The sequence below is a fragment of the Panulirus ornatus genome, chromosome 42 (assembly GCF_036320965.1).
Source record: "Panulirus ornatus isolate Po-2019 chromosome 42, ASM3632096v1, whole genome shotgun sequence".
Taxonomy (NCBI): domain Eukaryota; kingdom Metazoa; phylum Arthropoda; class Malacostraca; order Decapoda; family Palinuridae; genus Panulirus; species Panulirus ornatus.
This window is the reverse complement of record NC_092265.1, coordinates 14,643,350-14,656,747: the sequence shown is the minus strand read 5'-3', so window position 1 is coordinate 14,656,747 and position 13,398 is coordinate 14,643,350. Positions and strand designations below refer to the sequence as shown.

The following is a 13,398-nucleotide window of genomic DNA, read 5'->3' as shown; positions in this document are numbered from 1 at the left end:
GAGAGATTAGTCAGTATTTTGATGCCCAGCCCAGATGACTTGTCATTAGAAAGCCTTTTAAGAGGATAACCTCAATTTTGATGCAGCTATGAAAATATGTGTGGCACACCAAGCACTAAAGAAGTAGGCAGAAGTAATTCACAGTGAAGGACCAGAAGCTATCAACAAGATGACTTTGAAGAAACAAATGAAGAAGACAAATGAAATGAATGCATCCAACATAAGGACCACACCTAGACAGACACCCATGATTGAATGCAATTTCTGTAGCAACAAGCATATTTGGAAAAAGGACGAATACCCAACTTATGGTATGATATATAACAAGTGCAAGAAGAAGAATCACTTTGAAAGTAAATGCAGATCAAAACCAGACAAGTGTTTTAAGAGAAGTATGGTCAATGGTGTTTAGTAGGATGCAGACGCAGAAAATGACCCCAATGTCCAGATTGTTATTAAGCTTTCAACACATTATAGCAACAAGGCCATCATGACATCCGTGGAGATAGGTGAAGTTTCAAGTTTGTGTGGCACAAGTATGAATGTTATTCCCCAACATTTAGTGCCTGACAAACAGTTAAAGCTCTGTGATACAGTGTTGTACGTGTGAAATTCTACAAAGATAATCTCAATGGGAAAGTGTAGAATTGTTTTCATCAGTTGTAAGACAAAAAAGAAGTATTCTGTTGAGTTTATTGTTGTAGAAGAGGATCTTGTTTCAATTTTGGGCAAGAAAGCATCTGAACAGATGAATCTGATATCTGTGAATTATGAGAATATTAGTACAGTTCAAGATGTGTTCTCAAATTACAGTGATGTGTTTTCAGAAGAGCTCAGGAAATTATCTGGTCCTGTCAGACTAATGATTTGATTCATCATCTAATCCAGTAGCAGTATCATCATGTATAGTGCCAGCCAATATTAATCAAAGGGTTTATGATAAGGATAGTGAATTACAGAAAATCAATCTCATAGCCAAAGTGGATGAAGCATCAGAATGAGTAAGTCATAAGGTCATTGGAAACAAGAAATCAGGTGACACTAGAATTTGCCTTGATTCACATGCACTGAATAAATACATGAAAATAGAAAAGGTGTCCTCTGCCTTTTAGAGGCTGTCCATGAGCACAGAATACTGATATGAGTGTGCCAAGTAGCATGGAGGAACAGGATAGGGATGAAGTAGGTTACAGAGATGTTTCTAGTACTAACAAAGATGTTGAATGGCAATTGGGAAGAGTACAGATGGAAGCTCTAGACAAGGTCAAGCAGATAGTGACATCCTCTTCAGTGTTAGCATTCTATAACCATTTGATCTTCAGTATGACACTAGTCAGACAGGCATTGATTCTACATTGATACAGAAAAGTAAACCATGTTTTTTAAGCAGAGCATTGACTCCTACAGAGACTAGGTATGCACAGATAAGAGAGACACACACTCACTAGAGAATAGAGGAGGACAAATGTTTGAGAATATAAACGTAGTATCTCTCCTGCCCATCAGACCAGAGCATCTGGAGAAGATGAAAAGAGCAACAGCAAATGATGAGACAACAAATTTGCTCCTAGGAACTATAATCTCTGGCAGATGGTACCAAAGATACGGTCCCCAACCAGCTACTGTTTTATTTTTGTTCAAAAGATGAGTTCTCAGTATGAAATGGTTTGATATTCAAAGGAGGTAGGATAGTCATACATCCTGCTTTGCATGCTGAGATCAAGAAGGCAATACAGGAGAAGAAGGCTGTCAGGCATGCAAGGGTATGTGCATACAGGCAGAGTATGAATGCTGAGATCAGAGAGACATTGCCTTGTGTGAAATATGCATCCCATCCCATTCAATAGTGCTCAACAGAAGGAAACCCTAATGTTCCATGAGAGAATAAACATACAATGAGAAAGAGAGAGTAGATGTTGACTTGTTTGAAATGAGGAATCCAAACTTTTTACTGACTGTGGAATATGTTAGCAACTTTTGGGAAGTTGATGTGTTAGATGCAACACAGACCAATGCAGTCATCAGAAAGGAAAAAGTGAATACTGATATCATTAATTGTCATACTTTCAATTTTGAATATCAAAATTCAAACAACTTGAAACAAATACCTTGTCAGGGAGTTTAGGATGCTTGATAACTGTGTAAATGAAAGAAATACATAAAAATTGAAAGAATGAAACTTTCAGTACAAGAAAAATATCCAAGTATAAGGTAAAAACAGCTATGAGCAATCTAAAAGCAGGAAAAGCCCAGTAGTGGATTAGATACAAGTAGGAATGTTGGTGATGCTGCAAAATAGAAGCTCTAAGTCTCTTTGTTCATTAAAAGTTGGGAGGGTGACATTGGGTATTGGGTATACTAGGGAAGGTATGGAGGTCAACTGTTATTGAAGGTGAAGAAGAAAAGAAAGTGCAGGATCAGTGGAGAGCAGTATCATTTTAGAAAGTTAGATGATGTGTAGATCAAATATCTGTGAACATTGTACCAGCCAGACAAGGATATAGTGGAAAGAATAAAGTTGTATACAAGGCAGCAGGTTTGGATGGTATTGCAGTGGAATTTATTAAAAAAGGGGGTGACTGTATTGTTGACTGGTTGGTAAGGTTATTTAATGTATGTATGAAGAATGGTGAGGTGCCTGAGGATTGGCGGAATGCGTGCATAGTGCCATTGTACAAAGGCAAAGGGGATAAGAGTGAGTGCTCAAATTACAGAGGTATAAGTTTGTTGAGTATTCCTGGTAAATTATATGGGAGGGTATTGATTGAGAGGGTGAAGGCATGTACAGAGCATCAGATTGGGGAAGAGCAGTGTGGTTTCAGAAGTGGTAGAGGATGTGTGGATCAGGTGTTTGCTTTGAAGAATGTATGTGAGAAATACTTAGAAAAGCAAATGGATTTGTATGTAGCATTTATGGATCTGGAGAAGGCATATGATAGAGTTGATAGAGATGCTCTGTGGAAGGTATTAAGAATATATGGTGTGGGAGGCAAGTTGTTAGAAGCAGTGAAAAGTTTTTATCGAGGATGTAAGGCATGTGTACGTGTAGGAAGAGAGGAAAGTGATTGGTTCTCAGTGAATGTAGGTTTGCGGCAGGGGTGTGTGATGTCTCCATGGTTGTTTAATTTGTTTATGGATGGGGTTGTTAGGGAGGTAAATGCAAGAGTTTTGGAAAGAGGGGCAAGTATGAAGTCTGTTGGGGATGAGAGAGCTTGGGAAGTGAGTCAGTTGTTCGCTGATGATACAGCGCTGGTGGCTGATTCATGTGAGAAACTGCAGAAGCTGGTGACTGAGTTTGGTAAAGTGTGTGGAAGAAGAAAGTTAAGAGTAAATGTGAATAAGAGCAAGGTTATTAGGTACAGTAGGGTTGAGGGTCAAGTCAATTGGGAGGTGAGTTTGAATGGAGAAAAACTGGAGGAAGTGAAGTGTTTTAGATATCTGGGAGTGGATCTGGCAGCGGATGGAACCATGGAAGCGGAAGTGGATCATAGGGTGGGGGAGGGGGCGAAAATTCTGGGGGCCTTGAAGAATGTGTGGAAGTCGAGAACATTATCTCGGAAAGCAAAAATGGGTATGTTTGAAGGAATAGTGGTTCCAACAATGTTGTATGGTTGCGAGGCGTGGGCTATGGATAGAGTTGTGCGCAGGAGGATGGATGTGCTAGAAATGAGATGTTTGAGGACAATGTGTGGTGTGAGGTGGTTTGATCGAGTGAGTAACGTAAGTGTAAGAGAGATGTGTGGAAATAAAAAGAGCGTGGTTGAGAGAGCAGAAGAGGGTGTTTTGAAGTGGTTTGGGCACATGGAGAGAATGAGTGAGGAAAGATTGACCAAGAGGATATATGTGTCGGAGGTGGAGGGAACGAGGAGAAGAGGGAGACCAAATTGGAGGTGGAAAGATGGAGTGAAAAAGATTTTGTGTGATCGGGGCCTGAACATGCAGGAGGGTGAAAGGAGGGCAAGGAATAGAGTGAATTGGAGCGATGTGGTATACCGGGGTTGACGTGCTGTCAGTGGATTGAATCAAGGCATGTGAAGCGTCTGGGGTAAACCAGGGAAAGCTGTGTAGGTATGTATATTTGCGTGTGTGGACGTATGTATATACATGTGTATGGGGGGGGTTGGGCCATTTCTTTCGTCTGTTTCCTTGCGCTACCTCGCAAACGCGGGAGACAGCGACAAAGTATATAAAAAAAAAAAAACAACATTCTTGGACCAAAGAAAGGCTTATATAGAAATGGACTGAAGTGTACATTTATAGATTCTACAAGTCTTTGGTGCAGGAGGAAAGATGGTGGATGCACCTGTCATTTTACAAAATAGTAAAGCATGTGTGGAATTTGTTGGTAGATTAGATGAAACCTCTGAGACTTGAATGGTAATAAGGCATTGATGTCATCTTAGCTTTTAATGATATACATAGATGGGCAATGAGAAAGATGAAGACAAGAATAGAGAAAAAGAAAAGAAAGCTCAAGTTGGATGAAAAGATTTGGTCATTTGTGACTATCTTAATTACAGATGATTGGCAATTGTTATCAAATAATGAAAGAAAAAATATAGAGTGGTGATTGAGTTCATAAATGAAGGAAAATGGTAATTCCTTGTAAGAGTAAGGTAATGAAAGGAAGAAGAGTTAAGTGGTAGTTGTTGACTAATAAATCTCGCACAGGTCTGCCTAGGTTCGAAGTTTGTGACAGTCTGTTTGCAACTAACCCAGCTGTATATCCATCCTTCGGGGTTGGTTCATGTATGGTACATGGTTTAGGCTTAGATATATATCTATATTCACCAGCCAAATTACCTGGCTTTACCTGAGCTGTTGGTATTTTGATTTATCGTTTAACAATCTTCATAGGTTTTTTCTCCAATTTTAGATAGAATTGTACCCAGTCGTACAAGTTTCTAACTGTCATCATCATAGAGCTGTGGCACTGACAAGCACATATACAAGCAAAATTTGAAAAATCATTCCCAGTTGCACACCTTTAGGGTCCCTTTAGTATGCATGCAAGTTTCAAGCTGTCATTGTCATGTAGCTATGCCACTGACAAACACATGGGAAGCAAAGTAGACAGACCACAAAGTTGGTATGAAAAGCATATTCTATCTAATTATGGCATTATGTAGGATGTGAATAGCTCGCTTGATATTTCCTTATCCTTGTACTTGAAAACTCGTCTAATATTTTCCAGAGGAGAGCAAGCAAAGATGGTACCAGAATGAAGTGAGCTAAGCTACAGGGAAAGGCTGGAGGTTTTGAATATACCTTCTTTGGAAGTGGAAGAGAGAAGAGTAAGGGGTGACGATCGCAAACCCTAAGATTTTGGAAGAAATCGATGAAGTGGACAGTACTTTGAGAGGTATAGGAATATAGGGATCAGAGGACATAACATGAAATGAAGACTTTTCTGAATAAGGATGGGAAGAAATACTCTGATAGTATGAGTGATGGATGATTGGAACAGATTGCCTGAGGGTATTGTTAATGCAGACAACATACATGAATTCAAGAAGCTGTATGATAGGAGAAAGTTTTCAGATGTGGCCTAACTAGTTTAAAACTTCCTCCCCATACAGTATGGAGAAGTAATTACAGACGGTACAGATAGGTAATTACAGACACGTACTGTCCCTCTCCCTCTCTTTCATAGACTCACCTTTCCCCTCCCTCCCTCACACACGGACACACACTTTCCCTTTCCGTCTTTCACATACTCCGTACCTTCTCTCTCTCTCTCTCTCTCTCTCTCTCTCTCTCTCTCTCTCTCTCTCTCTCTCTCTCTCTCTCTCTCTCTCTCTCTCTCTCTCTCTCTCTCTCTCTCTCACATACACACACACACACACACAAGTCGCTCTCCCTCACATCAAACTCTCACACACACATCGTTCCACTATCTCCTCCCTCCCCAACACACACACACACACACAGTCATCCGTGAGAAACACAACGACCCAGCCATAGTGGTTCAGTAAGTCGTGTGTGGCGGGTCGTGGCTGCGGCTGGCGGGAGGAAGGGCAGCTCAGCAACCCTCCAGTATGACTTGCTGTTGGACCACTGGCTGAGGCTGCCTGATGATTGACGTCTGTGCCACGTTGTAGTAAAGGCCTGATAGACATTTTCATTTTTATTAGCAGGTATTTTAAGATAGGAAATGATGACTGAGAATGATGTATATGATTCATTTTGTTATATGATTATTATCTTGAACTTAGCGACAGTGGAGTGTTTCAGACTGATCTCTCTTAAGTGATCCAGAAGGATTAGATTTTTTTTTTTTTGTCTTCTTCAGATGATGATGATGGTAAACCAAAAGTGTTGTTGCTGTAAATGGTTCGGTATGGATGATCATCTACTTTGTTGTGTGATCGGCCGGTATGGCACGGCGCCGCTGCGCGTGTGAACAAATTGTTATATATAATTGGCCAGACCTGACTGAAGATCGCTTTGATAACCAAGTACGTATATGATATGCTCATGAAGAAAAGCATATATAAAAATGTAGAGTTTTTGTCATTCATGATATATATAAATCATGATGTTTCGAGCCCTGGGGAAATAAGTAAGCCTCTCTCTCTCTCTCTCTCTCTCTCTCTCTCTCTCTCTCTCTCTCTCTCTCTCTCTCTCTCTCTCTCTCTCTCTCTCTCTCTCTCTCTCACCAGTTGTGATGCAGTGTTGACCAGCAGACACCACCAGCGTGCCATAAAATGAAGATCTTCCGATATTGATGGGAAAAACATTGTCTTCAACCGGTGTGTACATATTTTTTTTTTTTTCACTTTTATTTGTTGATCAGTTGTACTTGTCAACAGGAGCCGGAACATATGTGTGCGTGTGTGTGTGTGTGTGTGTGTGTGTTGGTCTGGTAGTGAACTGTGCCCAGGTTTTGTGCCCTCAAGTGTCGTGTTCAGAGCGGCTCTTCCTGAGGCGCTGTTGCTTGTGGGGTCGCGGGACACCGTGAGGGGTTGGGGGGGACCACTGTCTCTTATCGGTCCAGCTGTTTTCCCCCCGGATCCCTGGTACAATGATGGGACATCGTGATGGGTGGGGGTGGACCACTATCTCTAGCAGTCCAGCGGTGTTCCATCTCTGGTACATAAGTTGTGTGATACAAGAGGAAGAACGTCTCGATGATCTAGCCTCTGTACAGATATGTGCGTATGTTGTCCCTCAGTGTATACTTGTATGCATCTTCCTGTATATTTGTATGCCTGGATTATCTTGTTTGTACATATTTACTCATACTTTTTTCTAGTATTTTTGTTATTTCAGCATGGACACATGAATGGATGTATATATGTGTGTATATATGTATGCATGTGTGTTAACATATATATATTATACATAATTTCTTTTTTACTATTGAGGTTAGTAAAACTGTTAATTAGATGAAGATCATTTTACTGATTTGGGCAGAGTGAGAGCATGTGAAACTTGGGACTAAAGAGAGAAAGAAAGGAACAGACAAATAGGAAAGTCGTACATAAACATGTAGTCACAACAGACAAACACAAACAGACATCACAGCCACTGTTCCTCGCCAGAAGCTACGCACACAGCCATAACAGACACCTTCATTGATGACAACTGCCCCCTAACGAACTCTTTGTGTTCATGACTAGATATCTAACGACTGCACTCAGCAGGTGTCAGCCTCCCATGGGGTAGGCATATAACAACAGCTGACCAGATTACATACGCTTTGAGAGAGAATTCGAGGCACCACATGTGTCTCGCTCTACCTACGTAACGACCACACCCCGTACTACAGACGCCCTTGCCTAGGGTCAGAAGACCACATCTGGACTGCAGAAGACCTCGCCTGGGGTCAGAAGACCACATTTGTATGAAGGTGACCTCGCCTGTACACTAATCTTCCATACATCATCAATGTTGATTTTAATATGCTCCTCAAGATGGAGGCAGAGAGATTGGATTCTTTATTCGTAAGAGATATGAACGATGCTTTAACTCGGGGTGAAAAACATAAGGATTTTAAGCTGAAGTCTGGGACTTCGAGGAACTTGATTCCTTATTATTACTGAATTGATTAGGATTTGATGCTCTATCACGCCTGATTTAGAGTTGCAACATCGTATCAATATGGTTCCAGGAATGGCGCCATTGTTGATAGTGTTTACGTCATACGTCTGCTAAGTTCGCTTCAGGTAAGCCAAGATAATCTAAGGTATCGTGACGTAAAGGAAGGAATTGTTAGATAATTTAGAGCTATCTGAGATTACTTGAGGAACCAAAGATAACATGACATAGACAATATAATTCATTTTGATTACCTGCCGCAGTGAAATGACATAGTTAAACATGGGTGTAGATGTCCGCAGAGTTTTTTTCGAAACGCGCAAGACATCAGTAGGTGAACGCGGATATTAAGTTAGTAAAGGCAATAACTGATATGGTTCCCTAGTGATATACAAGTAATTAGCATGTGAACACTGGACATGTTACCAGAATGTCCTTTATAAGCCGCAGAAGCTGTGGCTAAGGATCGATGGGGCTGAGTCGAGATCCGAATATTGGGCCGGTGTGGTTAAATCCAAATGACGTTTCTGAGTCGCCCTTCCCATTGTGTACACGAAGTTAACCTCTCTCTAAATCACAAGTTCGTCCTTAAGTCTCCAGTTCTAGCCAGCGGACCAATCCAGTCCTGTTTCTACCTTTCTGGAGAAATGATTACGGTGCCATCTGATTCTGAGACTCTTCTAACCATCGTCTCGAGACGCGTCTGTACCTCCTGCCTGGCGTGAGATCTACGGTCCTGTCTCGAAGGATCTCTCACAACAACTCAGTTCTCGAATAATGCTGAAAATGTCTCGGCGTTTAACGAGGCGGGTGTAGTGTAGTGTGCTGACTTCGATAAGTTTGGGTGTAGTGTATGTAGTACTGAACACCAACAATCTCTCAGAGCTGGACACATTTTTTTTTTCAGGACTGAACCTTCTACAACGCGAGACTCGTCTCAACAGTTTCATGCACTCCACAGGATTACTGGGACGGGAATACCGAGTCAAATAATCAGATTAACGAATTACGTTTCCCGTGTAAATTAAGGTACACGAAGCTTGACACACGCCTCTCGGGTGGATTATAATGTTCCTAGCCTCTGATTACTGGGCTCACATCATCCGACCATAAGCATCATAGACCTCTATCATTCGTGAAGACAACCTCCGATCACAAGCATCACAGACCCCGTTCATTTAGGATTACAGCTTCCGATCACAAAGCATCACAAACCCCTATCATTTGGAATTACAGGTTCTGATCATTTGGAATAATATATTCCAATCGCTATTGTCACCGTTTGTGATTAGTATGATCATCGCCCCCGACCACATCACCTCTACACCTCAATCGCATCTTCCGGACAAAGAGATCATAGGCCCCAACCAATGGGATAGGCTTTTCCCAGCTGGGATCACAGCGTCAGAGGACTGGAGGAAACACGCAGTCTGTGAACACGCTGTTGCCAAACACCCGACAAGTCATGTTAGTGAAATATACGACAGGCGAGAGAGATGAGGTGACGAGCATCCGACGTGAACCAAGGAATTGCTCTCCGGCATCCACCACCACCTGTGGCGTGAGCCTGGGTTCCCTGGGACTGCACAGATAGCCACCTCCCTGCACAGAAGCTCCACTTCCCCAGTCTCACAGTCCTCCCACACTGACCATCTGTTCGCTTGACTCTGATCAAAGTTGCGAGAGATCTGTCGTGCTCAGCGTATGCATCGCCTCTCTGAATATACGGGAGTTACAGGAGTTTGAATTCCTTCTTCTGAAAAGAAGACGGTCGATGCATAGAAGTGGTAGCAGCGGGTGAGGTATGACCAACTGTCTCTATTCCCATCACAGCGCCGCCCAGAGCGGTGCATGAAAGCACTAAGACTTATACGAGTTGGTGTTCGAGAAGAACGAGACAAGACTTAAACTGTGAGACTTTAAGAAGTCTTTTGGAATTTCTGGCTTCAGTTCAGGTATCCGGAAGTCATTCTCGAAACCGGAAATGAAACTCCCAAATCCGGAATGTATTATTTCATCCGGAAATTAAATTTTGCAGCGGCGGATATGCTCTACCTCTCTGCCTAGATGTTTCGTATGCAGGTTCTAGATTCTACCACCCTGCCGTTAGAATTTACTTGCTTGAAATTAAACTCTACAAAGCCAACCCACGGTTAGGTTCTCATATCCCGAGTGACTGACCCTACTGGCTAGAACTCAAGATTGTCCCATCGAGGATTCGAACTTCTTTTCTGGTGGCAAGTTAAGACTCACTTGGAAAAAATGTCGATTTGACTATGTAGATTTAGCACTCTACTGTCGTGTGTGAAACTGTACCAGCTGGAAATGACACTTCTTGTAAAGGTTAGATTCCGCTAGAGGCTAAGTGACCAAGCAGTTAGAACACTACTAGTTGAAAGATAGGCTTCGCCAACCCGTAGCCTTTGCTTTGACTATGAAGACTCACTAGCTCAGAGTTAGTATGTGCTAGCCGGGAGTTAGTTAGACTCTCGTATGTGAAAAGTTCATCTCTACTGGTCGTCAGTTGCTCGAGTTTCTATATCAGGCGGTAGGTTTTAACTGACCAAACGTTAGTTAGATTCTTCTACCCGGCAGTTAAATTTAAATGGCTAGGCTTCAGACACAACTGAAGGCAATCTTTTTTTCCTTTTTTTGTATTCTATAAAGAATTTTGACTTTGCCAGAAGTTAGTTAGATTTTATTTGTACTTAGTTTAATTCTGTAGGTGGGGACAAGTCTCTGCCGGACAGAAGTTTGACTAATATGTGCTGAGAATAATTTTCTAGTTAGTCTTGTTAGTAATGCTCTATGAACTAGAAGTTAGACTCTGCATATGTCGGGGGGCTTTTACCAACCATAACTGGAGGTTATGCTTTCCTTTTCAGAAGATGGATCTTGCTGAGGTGGAAGCTTAGCTCTTTAAGATACACTATGTTTACTAACGGGTGGGAGAGCCTTCAAGCTGGGGCTTATACGATGCTCAGGAAAACTGAAGACTGTCATCTACCATTAGGACATTCTAACCGTATATAATTTAGACTCAGGCTTTACTGGTGGATAATTAGACTCTCTTAATAGCCGATATGTGAAGCCTCCTATCAGGAAGTTAAACCCCGTTGTCTCACGGAGGGAATTCTTTATCAAACATCTGTTCACAAGCTTCGTCAAGTCTTCATTTATCACCGTTATTTCTAAATATATGGTATCGTAAATTTGGCAATAGTTTAAGCGAATCTCTCATTATTAATCGTAGGCGAGATAAAAGATTTGTAATATTTAACCCAGCAGATACTAAGCAAGGGCAATGTTGTGCTATCAGGAGTTAATAACGATTACTGAATATGCAATGTGGCACCGGTGCGCTGGAGGCCACACGGCGTCACCCCTCACCATGGCAACGCGGACGCAGGGCCCTCTCGCGCGAGAAGAAGACACTAGCTTGCAACACTACACTGGATCCTACCTGGGAACGACTGCTGTCTCACTCGTAAAGTTAGGATGATGATTCATTGACGAAAAAGAGTAAGAAGAGAGAGAGAGAGAGAGAGAGAGAGAGAGAAATAAAAAAGGTTACTTTGTATGCCTATGTTTGGAGCGATTTGTTACAAGAGATACAAATGGTTAGTGGGTGTGAGTTCAACGGTCGTTTGCATATGGCAAGTAATTAGATGAATGGGTCTCTAGGGGTCTAACCTTTAAATATCTCCAGTAGCGTTATTTCACATGTTCACGATGGGGTTCTCCCTTTAATTACAGGTAAACACAGGTTTGTCTCATGCGTACCAATTTATAAAAGCCAGATTCTTAACCTCCGGAGCTTGTTCTATGTAAAGGATAGACCCTTAGAGTATCAGAGCTGAGGATAGAGGACAGATGCTACAAGTCCAGAGTTAGAAAGTGTCTAGAGACCAAACCCTCTAGAAGGTTTACCATTAATAACCAACAAGTGCGCTATTATCACTTGACACGGGAGCGTGTGTACCGTATGAAGGAAACACGCTACCGGGTCGTATATTGTGGACACGGGGGGGTTGATATTGTTGGCTTACATCCTTGCATATCAATGAGGCACAGAGAACGTGGCAACGACACACACTTTGGGGATCAGAAGTGGGGAGGATGAGGGAGGGTGGTGCCCTCTTCCCTAGACTTTCTTCGACCCGGTCCAGTCAAACTTGTGGCGTGAACCTTTACCTCGTGCCTACACATGACCCACCATGTGTCTGCTACTGCTACACAACACAGACGAGTATACAAAATACACCTGAGACTAGTGGGCACAACAATGGTTTCCATCCAACAGACGAGTTCCATGAACGAAAGTGACACAGCGAAGATGCCGAAACGTCGCAGCCGGGGCGAACCCCTCTTGCCTGCTGCTCCTTTCAGGCCACGTCAGACTCTAGTGGATGACGTGCTTTGTACTCCGTCGTATTCGGTTATACGTCGTAGCGCTCCGTCCGTCGAGATCGTACTCTATCGGAAGACAAGCCACCTGCAGCGTCTGGGAGAGGGATGTGTCCAGAGCGACGGGGGGGAATTTCGCCCAGAACCGTTGGGTCGTCGACGGTTCCAGCCACACCTCCTGACTGGGGGAGTCGCTCCTGTTGAACCCAACGATGAAAGTCCTGATACAGTGTGCTCACAGTCAGGCTGGGGTGCGTGTCACCACCTAGGGCAAAAAGTTCAGGGTCACGAGAGTTTTGATATTATCAGCGATACTGTACACTTAATCTAGGACGAGATAACTTATCACTTCCGGGGGAAGACGCCGCATCTAGAGAGATGAGTTCATGACAGCGGAATGCTCCAGGATCGTCCATGTGGCAAACATCTCATGTCGCACCATGAATGTTTTTCTTTTTGTTTTTTTTTTCCCCTTCTACGAGAAGGTCTCCTTCCACCGAGGCTTACACATTGTTGTGGTAGGCGTGGTGGTGATGGTGGAGGGGGAAGTCTCGCACAGGAGACGTGGGTGAGTACGAGGCCTGTCGCTTCATGGGCGGGGCCAGGGCGATGGGCGGGGAGAAGCCGGCGGGCGGGGGCGCCAGGCTGTTGTTGTCGCTGGGGAGCATATAGGTGGTGGGGGGGATGTATGTGTCTTGCTGGGAGGTCGGGGAGTCTGGCGACGACCGCACTATGACCAGACTCGACCGGCGTCGCAGGGCGCTGGCCTTGTCCAGTCTCTCGTCGTGCAGCAGCTGCTGGCGGGAGAGAGAGAGGGAGTCGTCAGTGGGTCATGCAGATACCACACACACACACACACACACACACCTATTACAGACACACTGACTTGCAACCCTCAAAAAAACATACATACACGCTGCCACAAATATACGTAAAAAGAAGGACATCCCT

General features: G+C 43.1%; 1 protein-coding gene across 2 annotated transcripts in view; it reads right to left on the bottom strand.

The window, feature by feature from the left end:
• Positions 1-7,384: 7,384 nt before the first annotated feature.
• The window catches only part of LOC139761933 (uncharacterized), a 167,373-nt gene continuing 161,359 nt past the window's right edge, over positions 7,385-13,398 (bottom strand). The window contains exon 6 of one of the 2 annotated variants that reach the window (XM_071686617.1): positions 7,385-13,244. In XM_071686617.1, coding sequence (XP_071542718.1) covers positions 12,951-13,244 — 294 coding nt within the window. In that variant the 3' untranslated portion in view covers positions 7,385-12,950. The remainder of the gene's footprint in view (positions 13,245-13,398) is intronic. The other variant, XM_071686618.1, reaches the window with a different exon arrangement.